The following is a 10,849-nucleotide window of genomic DNA, read 5'->3' on the forward strand; positions in this document are numbered from 1 at the left end:
GCCAAATGGAAGGACTTGCCACGTGTAGATGCTAGGTGGTTCCTCTGTCTTCAGGTCTCGCCACAGGAAACACAGCAAGGGCTTGTCCGCTGGGAGCAGCCTCACCTGATGAAACATGCCTTTGATATCGCTGCTGACAGCAATTGCATGCTCTCTGAAGCGCAGCAGTACACCCAGTAGACTTGAACTTAAGGTGGGGCCAGGCAACAGCAACTCATTGAGGTTTTTTCCCTTATACCTGAAGGAACAGTTGAACACAATCCTGTTCTTTCCGTTATGGCTCACCATTTGATGTGGGATGAACCAGGACTCGGCTGCTTTGCTCAGCTCCTCTTCTGACACTTTAACTGCATAGCCCAGCTTTTCCAGCTTTCCAATCTCTGCACAGTATGCAGCTGCTCTTTGAGGGTCTCACAGTAGGCGCCTCTCTGTACTGCGGAGATTAGCTAGCACAGCCTCCTTAGGTGCCTGAAGCTGCGGCATGTTTTTCACCCTGAGGAGGGGAGTAGCGTAGCGTTGAATTTCATCAACCTCTACTCGTGTGGTCTTCGCCTCAAGCAGGCAGACTGCTTCCTGATCCTGCCTGGAGCGGGTGACAAGCTTTTCACTCCTGTAGGGCAGAACATCCAGCTGCCACAATCTCTCTACACTCTGTAGAAGCTCATTACTAGGTGAGAGAGTGAAGACGTGCAGGCACTGTTGTGATGTTGCCTGCTGCTTGCTGTACCTGGTCGGCCCCTGAAGTGTCCATCCCAACTTTGTCTTCACTGCGGCTGGTCCCGTATGGGGTTCCAAACGCACAGTGAATGAGTGCCTTCATTGAGTAAGTGTGCTCAGCCAGACCCAGTTGATCAGCAGTGAATGCTCTGTATATCTTGAAGGACTTCTTTGGATGGTCTACTGGGGAGATGGAGAATTCACTGGATTTCTCAGTGATGTGTTTGTCAAGTCCATATTATGAGAGAAAACGCCACTTTAAATATACATAGAATTTCGATCGGATTGAAAGGGGTGGTTTATTCCTTTTGTAATGCGATCGAGAGAACATGCAAACACTTGATCGGATTGAAAACCGAAACTGAAAGGACTGCGCATGTGCAATGATGTTAAATAGCGGACTGATGTATGACGCGCGGAACGAGCTGTTGTTCCTGTTGAATAAAGTGTCATCAGAGAATGTCTAATAAGGGGAGAAGTTTCACTCTCGCTACACTTCCGGCTTCTGACTGGTTGCAGTTCCACTCTGGCTCCACATGAGGGTGCTCACAGGACGAGTGCAAAATGAATGGAGGTCTATGGAGCTATAGGATATAATTTTTTGTCTAGTAATTTGAATGTTGTATTCGAAAGGAGATGCAAAGAAATTACACATTACTGGGTAAGAGTCACTTATTTGCTTTAAAAAGTCTTTTAAAATGTCAATGACGTCATACACATCGTACGACCAGAGATACTGCTTTACGGCAATCCTTCAGTCACTTTGGTGCTTTCGGGCTCTGCACTTTCTTTTCTCTCAAGGCATCGGCAACACAGCGGACACAGGTAAACACACGTGCTAGAAGAGTTATTGCTAGAAGACATTCTTGTCCCGCTTCGGATGCCACGATGCCATCAAGCGGTATCTCCAGAGACGGATTAATATTACGTCTGCTGTTTAAAACAAATAAAGAACCAATAGAGAATAGTTATGCGCAAACAGCGGGAAACTCTGTATATTTGTGCAGTGTGCGCATGTCAAAAAATCTATTCCGATTTGAAACTTGTGACATATAAACGTGCACATCAACCCGATTATTTTATTTATCGTTCATGTAAACTCCGTGTTCGGATTCATCAATCGTATTGATTTCATTCCAATTGAAACCAAAAGGTGTCCGTGTAAACATAACTATTGTTTCACAAATATCTCATATGTTCAATGAAAATAATGAAACCAGACAGAAACAAAACACATCATAAATGATAGTGTTTTATGGCATCACACTAGTTTTCTGAACTATTATTCTTGTACATCTGTGTGAGATGACCATTGCACTGCTTGAGCGATGACACTGAGACTATTTTCACATTGTTGCTTTATTGTTCAGTTAATCTTGTGTACAGGTAACACTCAGTGTTTACTGCGCATGTGCAACACAACAGAGGATCAATACGGGTGTCGGAGAACAAAACATGCCAGACTTACAATGCAATTCACAACCATTTTAACCAGTTCCCATTGTCAAACAATCAAACTTCAATACTAATTTTAGATTCAATTACTGTATTAAAGGTTATTCCATTTTTTGCTTAGTCTGAATATCAAATAATTGACAAATCATGGATCTAAACTTTGCTCACTTAGACACCTTTGGACAATGCTTTTTCTTATGTTTCTTTAGATTTGATAAGTGGTTGAAACTCTTCCCACATGAAGAGCACTGGTGCGGCTTCTCTCCAGTATGAACTCTCTCATGATCTTTCAGGCTTTCTGACCGAGTGAAACTCTTTTCACAGTGTGAACACTTGTACGGTTTCTCTCCAGTGTGAACTCTCTGGTGTTTTTTTAAGTCGCTGGATGTAGTACAGGTCTTTCCACAGTCAAAGCACACATAAGGTCTCACACCAGTATGAATAGTCTCATGCACTTTTAAATGTTCCAGTTGTGAAAAACTCTTTCCACAAAAAGAACAAAAGTGAGGCTTCACACCAGCATGAACTTTAATGTGTGCTCTTAAGTTTGATTCCACAACAAATGTTTTCTCACACTGATCACAGCTGAATGGCATCACTCCAGAGTGACGGAGAAGATGATCATTGAGAGTATGTTTCTGACTGAAACTCTTTCCACACTGAGTGCATGTATGAGGCCTTTCTCCAGTGTGAATCATCATGTGTCTGTTCAGATATGATTTATATATGAAACTCTTTCCACACTCAGTGCAGGTGAAAGATCCTTCAACTCCAGATTGTCCAGCTTGTTTCTGTGTGAAATTCTCCTCAGTCTTTGAAACGACTGCATTTCCATCTTCATTTGTGAAATAATGAGGTTTTTGAAACTGATGCAGTTTGTCTTCATTCACTTCCATCAGGTCTAAAATAAACAAATTCCCATAATTTAATAAAAGGATAAATGAGAAACAAAAATAAACACTGTTCAAAATCTCAGTTTAGCACAAATCCAGTTTACTACTGAGTCTAGTATCTAGTTTTAGATGCAGTGTTATATGTCAGTTTTCATCTTAATGTTCCTCATCAGTCATTGAAGAGAATGAAGGAAAACACCAACCTATTTGTTCCTCTGTATCTTCATCTTTTATTCTGCAGGGTTCTTCCTTAATCTCCATCTTTACAATAGTATGTCCGTAGTTTCTCCTGGAGTAATTCCTCCTGCTTGCTTCTTCTTCTCCTGTGGGAAGATGGGAATATTCCCAGCATTTAAACTCTCATGAACGGCTGTGGGAGCTTCACTGACTGAAGGAGTGAATTGTGGTCGTTGTTGCTCATTTAGCAGATGATCACACTTACAATCACTCTAGATTATCCAGGTGTAAACAGTCGTTTAGAAACAATTCCATGATTACTGAATTTACAGCCATTTACAGACTCTTGAGGAAAAGCATGGCCTGAAGTTATCGAAATGACCAAATGTTATGTACTGGCACAAATAAAGGTGAATTATTGTATTGCCTTCATTCTCACTCGTCCTTTGAAGCAGATTCTGTGTCTCGTCATCATCATCATAAATCAGTGTTTCTGTATAAAGTGAACATTTATAATTCCACAGATTTGTCTCTTGATGGCAGTATTTGTTGTCATTCTCAGTCATTTCAAGGTTTCATGGTTGAAGAATCGGCTCTAAATCTGCTGAGAACATTGAAATCCAAACATATCCAAAGCAGCACAAAGTGAAGACAGACAAAAATCATTAATGTGTAATGCACCGCACATAGGTGAATGAATTTACACTGGGCTTAATATCAAACCTTATTTTGCAATAATGCAATGCTTTTGAACACTTTTCCTTTGGCATGCTGTGTTTCAATGTTTTAACAACAGAGATTGCTTATCATGATAATAGCAGATTGTGCAAATATAATGCACAACAAGGTCGATCTGTTTCCATTAAAATAAATCAATTAAAAATACTATTTGGCCAGTGGAAAAGATTGAGAAAAACTTTCTCTGAAATGTATTTTACACTATTTGATTTATTTATTAAAAAACAAGGCAAGGATAGGCTACTAAATGATTTTTATTAATGTAATTTGACGGCACATCCGTATTTCATATTTTCCTAATGTCTTGTATCGTTAAACATGTTATCACGTGGATGAATAATCATATGCAAATGATATGCAGATGAGGATATGCATAGTAAAACTAGGCGTTGTAAGCTCCATATATGGTTATTTCGGGGAGGAGACGCATGTGCGCACAATCTTCCGCTGAATGGGATTTATAAAGTGAATTCTGCGCAGGTTCTGGCGTACGCACGGTTTTATAAGTCTGAATTTTTATTTTGCACGCCATTTTTGGCTTTCGGCCGCATGTACACTTTTAGTAAGGATCCTACGCACAGTTTTATAAATGAGGCCCCTGACCTGTATATAGATAGATTTACGATGACGTCACATTTCTCACGCAACTCCTTGCGGCGCCATCTTGTGTGTCAAGTGGGTCAAGCGTTTGTGTTACGGAGCATGATAATATCCTGAAGCAATGGGTCACAACTGTGTTGTGTGGGGCTGTACGAATCGTGCTGATTCCGACACGGCGAAGAGACAATATTTCGATATTCCAAAAGTGATTTATCACCAAAGAACAGAGACGGAAAGGCTTTTCGTACAAGAGATGTAACGTATGGCTGGCGAGAATAAACAGAGGGCTTCGATCCTGACCCAAACAAAAGACACTATAAAGTCTGTTTTTTATTTCAGGTAAATTGATAAACAGCTGAGTTCCTTTAATCGCTCCGTGCCTCTGCTCTCCATCTCTCTCCTAACGTTACACTAAATTAGTTCGGAGCGTTGTTGTTGTATTTTTTACCCAGATGTTGTTGTCTTGACACTGAGTCTAAATGTACCGTATAATAAGGGCTGTGCAGATATCAGCCGCCTGGCTACAGCGATGTGAACCTTCAATGCAGGGCTCCAGACTAACTTTTCCACGAGGGAGAGAGAGCAAGACAGCACTTAGTTTGGAGACGGTGAAGTCTTGTTTAACGTTACACTTTCGCCTGGCTACGAAGAGAGAGGGAGTGCGCGCGCGAGACCGGCTCTCTCTCTCTTTCTGCTTGTTCTTTCAGTTAAACATGCGCCCTGTCACAAGCGCAGCAGTTCATCTACATTACACACCGATCAAATAATGGCGCTTTTCCACTGCATGGTACGGCTCGGTTCGGTTTGGTACGGTTCAACGCGGAGCGGTTCGGCTCGCTTTGCTTTTCCACTGCGTGGTACGACTCAACTCGGTACAGCACGGTTCGGTTCACTTTAGCTCGGTTGCTTTTCCACTGCAGTTAGTACCGCTTCAAAGTGGGTGGGACTGATCGTTATTGTAGGTCCGGTGGTAGCCGTGTGCGGCTAAGAGCTGTGCTACTTCCGCTCCTCGGCAACCAACGAGAGGAACGTCTGCACCTCGTCCACTGACCACGATTCAGCCATTTCTTGTTTGATTTTTTTAAAACTTTTTTTGTCAAGTAAAAACTCTAAAAACAGGTGCTACCGCGTTTGCTGTTGTCTGGCTATTTAAATCTAGCGGGTTTAGTGTCTCGTGTAGCAAATATACAATGACGCTGAAGTGACGATTTTGTCTGACCAATCAGTGATCTGCAGTGTTTTCACGTCACATTTAGTATCGGTACGGTACGCTTGGAACCTCAACAGAGGTGGTACCATTTAAAGCGAGCCGAAGCGAGCCGTGCCGTACCGTACCATGCAGTGGAAATGCACCATAAGTGAGCCGTACCGAACCGAGCCGTACCGTACCATGCAGTGGAAAAGCGCCAAAGCGTGCCGTGCCGTACCGAACCGTACCGTACCATGCAGTGGAAAAGCGCCATAAGACTTTGGCGGGACAAAAAATCACTTTGGCGAGCGCTAAAACAAGTTCAATGCAGGAGAATTCATGCGTGAATTTAACCGAGTAACGTTAGTAAGTTACATGACCATGCACTCGCACAAATGCGACCACATAAAATGTTAACTCGCACATTCTCCAAAAATGGTCGCAGTCTAATGTGTCCCTGTAAATAACATTCATCTTGTCGCCAGGTTTGGAGGAATTTGTCATCGTTATCTCAACACAAGAGTCAAAAATACTTGGGTAAATGAAAAGGCGGTAAACATGAGCATGACAGCTTTGACACACAACATGGCTGCGCGCCGCAGAGGATAATGGGTAATTCGAGAAACGGAAACCGTATAGAACAGGTTCAGTCCAAAATCAATGATATCAAATAGTTCTTAAAGTATTGTACAACATTATATTAATGTTAGAAAATATCATAGCATAGTTCACATGAGAAAACAATAGCCATTTTAACTATTTAAATCAAAATATACTCCTAAATATACTCCTATTCTCCTTAAAGGTTGTGTAGGTAAGAATTGTCTAAAGAACTTTTTTTCAAATTGGCTTAAACTGTCTTTATATACCAATACATAATTAAAATGTAAGTACTTTCAAAAAGAGAGTATAAAAATTGAGTGACTCTAGTGTATTTAATCTTCAAAAAACACACCTCATCATTAATTCCTACCGGGACGAAACAAGTGATTGGCTTGCGCGACTGTCACTCTCCGTCGCCATGACTACCGCCGCTATTACTGGCTCTGCCCAAGTGCGCGCAGTCGCGCACCCGTTTTTAGGTGGGAGTGAATGGAATTAATGAGCTGTGTTTATTGAAGATTAAATACACTAGAGTCACTCAGCTTTTTATACTTTCTATTTCAGAGTACTTGCATTTTAATTATGTATTGGTATATAAAGACAGTTTAAACAAATTTGAATAAAAGTTTTTTTAGACAATTCTGACCTACCCTACCTTTAAACCATGAAATAAATTGTCTTTTATCATGTTAAATTCCTTCAAAACAACAGATATGTTTGAATAATCAATTGAAACTAGCATGAGTACCTCGTGGTTTTTTTCCACACACACCATCATTGAACACTTTAGTTTACCAAGAGAGGATTTTCAGTATGAGAAGCCAGGACAGATAAAAACGATTTCTGGACGGCTCTCCAACTTCTAAAACAAGTATACAGGTGTTTACAAAACTAACTGAATCATATTTAACAGCTAACAAAAATAGACAGGTTTTCATACCTTTTCTTCTCAGTTTATTTCAACTCGCGGGGGAACCAGAAGCAGTGCTCCATTTGCTTTTAGCGCGTTAGACTAACGGAAGTATCTTAGCGCGCTACTTCCGGTTTCCCACAAAATAATTTATTTTTTCAAAATAAACCCCCCATTACTCATAAACGTAAAGTATGGATAAATAATGATAATAATTACACACAATTAAACAACATCAGTAACACGGAGTCCAGAGGGTTAATATAATTATAAACTGCTTAGCAGATATTTTAATTTTGATTCTCAAAATGATCTATATATGGTGAAAGTGAACAGCTGTGTCTCCTAAGATGTTATTTCTAAATCAATACTTGAGTATTCCAAATCAAAAATGTTTGGGAGCTATAAAAAAATGTGATATGTATACATATCAACCAAGAGATTATCGTGTTTGTTTTATATCTGGGTTAAAGAGTTTAATATGGTTTCCGCCAGTAGAGGCGCTCGAGCAACCGAAGCAACGACACACACCCGAGTCTAGGAGAAGAAGAGAAGTGAGCGAGGTTAAGGGAACATAAACATGAGAAGTGGAACACAGCCGTTCATTCTGCTCTAAATCTGCTGTTTTCCGACTGTGAGTACGTTAATGTGATCATTTATTAGGAGAAATCTAGAAGACTCTTAAAGATTCGGTTTATTTTAGTGAATCAACCAGCCGGAGTGTTTACCGAATTAATCCGAAACACATCTTGAATCCGAAGTTGAGGCACTTTCATTATGTTGACTAGAAGTGAATCGCTTACGAAAATGAACCATGGGTTTACTACAGAAAAACATGGTTACTATAGTTAAACCATTGTAACCTCAAATTAACCCATAACCATAGTTTAGCTATTGTATTTGCAGTTAAAACTGGTTATATCAATGGTAATCAATCTGCCAAAAGCCAATGGTTACTACACTTTATACAATCATTGTTAATGTTCAGCAATGTTGTAAATATAACAAACCATAAGTGACTGACTAGTTAACTAGATGATAAAGTGTAAAGATTTTGAGTTGTGTTCTGTAATGAATAAATTAAACCTGGTGTAAACACAAATTGTAGCATAATATTTTACATTATTTTTCTAACTGTGCTGCTAAAAAGTATAAGTATGCTACAATTTGTGACTTTTTTTCCCTTCAACCTTACATTAAAAACTCAAATTATGAAATTGTTTTAAATGGCTACAAGAGCAAAACATTTACACCTAAATAATCTAGAGTGATAGTAAGTGTGATGATCATCTGCTAAATGAGCAACAACGACCACAATTCAGTCCTTCAGTCAGTGAAGCTCCCACAGCCGTTCATGAGAGTTTAAATGCTGGGAATATTCCCATCTTCCCACAGGAGAAGAAGAAGCAAGCAGGAGGAATTACTCCAGGAGAAACTACGGACATACTATTGTAAAGATGGAGATTAAGGAAGAACCCTGCAGAATAAAAGATGAAGATACAGAGGAACAAATAGGTTGGTGTTTTCCTTCATTCTCTTTAATGACTGATGAGGAACATTAAGATGAAAACTTTGATAATTTGGGGCTCTCTGAATTTCTTTTCTACTTTTTTTAGACCCAATGGAAGCGAATGAAGACAAAAGACATCAGTTTCAAAAGAAGATGAAGAAGGAAAATAAAGATAAATACACATTCGTTTCACAGACTGAAAGGAACTTCACACAGAAACGAGCTGGAAAAACTGGAGACAAAGTATCTATAACCTGCTCTGAGTGTGGAAAGAGATTCACAAATAAATCAACCCTTAAGAGACACATGAGGATTCACACTGGAGAAATGCCCTATACATGCACTCAGTGTGGAAAGAGTTTCCCTCGGAAAAGCTCTCTCGAAGATCATCTGCGCCGTCACTCTGGAGTGAGATCATTCAGCTGTGATCAGTGTGAGAAAACATTTGTTTTGGCATCGAACTTAAAAACACACCTTACAATTCATGCTGCTGTGAAACCTTACTTTTGTTCTTTTTGTGGAAAGGGTTTTTCATTCCATGACAATTTAAAACAGCATGAGAGTATTCATACTGGTGTGAGACCTCATATGTGCTTTGACTGTGGGAAGAGCTTTATTACATCCAGTACCTTGAAAGCACACCAGAGAGTTCACACTGGAGAGAAACCGTACATGTGTTCACACTGTGGAAAGAGTTTCACTCTGTTAGGAAACCTGAAAAATCATGAGAAAATTCACACTGGAGAGAAGCCGCACCAGTGCTCTTCATGTGAGAAGAGTTTCACCCACTTATCAAATCTACATAAACATAAGAAAAAGCATGAAGAGCATGTCTAAGTGAGCAAAGTTCAGATCCATGGCTTGTAAATAATTTAATCTTTAGATTAAGCAAAAAATGGAATTACCTTTAATCCAGTAGTTTAATTAGTGAGGTTTGATTGTTTGACAATGGGAACCAATGAGGAAGGTCAAAATAATAGTTTCGAAAACTACTGTGTTGCCATAAAACAATTTATGAAGGGATGGGTTTTGTTTCTTTGTGGACAATGGAAAAAATATGATTATTATATATATATATATAATATGGCTATATATCAGTATGTCAGTGTAGTGTAATGCAGTCAATGTATGATTTTGTTTCCCAGTGAGCTTTTTGGTTTTTCTAAAACCTCTATCTGCAGTTTGCCTTTTTGTCACTTAATATTCAACAATATTATTGATCTTCCTGCAGTGACACCATTATATGAGAACTGAGCTGGACGATGACATCACTGTGATATGAACTGCATTAATAACTAATGATTTTTACGATGGAAATGAACCGTCACTGAACTTACTTAAGCTGGACTCTGACACTATTTTCTTCTAGATCTGCTGTACAGCTAAAATAACTTAGTTGCATTATTTTCCTACTCTCACTGTAAAGCTGCTTTGAAAATCTGTATAGTAAAAAGTGCTGTAGAAATAAAGGTGACTTGACTTGAAATCATTTTGTCAGATAATTTACATTCAGTAAGTTTAGGGTTTTGTTCCCTCATATTTTAAAGTATTTTTTTCCTCTGATTCTTGAAATAAAGGACAAAACATGTCCCCCATGAAAATGTTGCAATTTGCCTTTAAAAGCAATACATCATTTTATTTAAAAAGGCTTTAAAAGTTGGATATGAAAGACTTGTGTATGTTTAGACCCTTAGTTTTGTATATATTTATATTGTTTCATAGTAATTTTATAAAATACTGGCACTATACTATAAAAGCCCATGCAAATGAACTCGTCCTCTGTAGAGGTCACAGTATCAAACTGCAAAAAAGTAAATGCACAAATATGAATATGAGGTTAATTGGATAGCTTAATAAAATATCACAAAATACTTAATATTGCATTATTTTATATATTAACAACAGCCTTTCAAAATCTGTCATCAATTCATGCCAACTCTGTCAGATATTTTTCAAAAATCAAAATAAATCAGGCACATTTTGGGCAGCTTTAACCCTGATATATATATTCAGCAAACAAGTTGAAATCCCTCTGGTCACAGCTTTTGTGTGTCAAC

The 10,849-nt window shown here is 39.0% G+C and overlaps 1 protein-coding gene and 1 long non-coding RNA gene across 2 annotated transcripts; one reads left to right on the plus strand and one right to left on the minus strand.

The window, feature by feature from the left end:
* Positions 1 to 2,064: 2,064 nt before the first annotated feature.
* On the minus strand, positions 2,065 to 7,346 carry LOC306984770 (uncharacterized protein). The gene is made up of 4 exons (XM_079586461.1): positions 7,313 to 7,346; positions 3,670 to 3,843; positions 3,269 to 3,388; positions 2,065 to 3,073 (listed from the first exon to the last, which is right to left on the minus strand). Exons 2-4 carry the CDS (start codon positions 3,806 to 3,808, stop codon positions 2,337 to 2,339), a joined length of 996 nt encoding a protein of 331 aa, XP_079442587.1. The 5' UTR covers positions 3,809 to 3,843; positions 7,313 to 7,346; the 3' UTR covers positions 2,065 to 2,336.
* Positions 7,347 to 7,788: 442 nt separating this feature from the next.
* Positions 7,789 to 10,345, plus strand: LOC306984789. The gene is made up of 3 exons (XR_013794626.1): positions 7,789 to 7,916; positions 8,678 to 8,797; positions 8,899 to 10,345. It is a non-coding gene; the product is annotated as an uncharacterized lncRNA (long non-coding RNA).
* The last annotated feature ends 504 nt before the right edge of the window (positions 10,346 to 10,849 follow it).

Source organism: Phoxinus phoxinus (assembly GCF_949152265.1).
Source record: "Phoxinus phoxinus genome assembly, chromosome: 17".
In the NCBI taxonomy this organism is placed as follows: domain Eukaryota; kingdom Metazoa; phylum Chordata; class Actinopteri; order Cypriniformes; family Leuciscidae; genus Phoxinus; species Phoxinus phoxinus.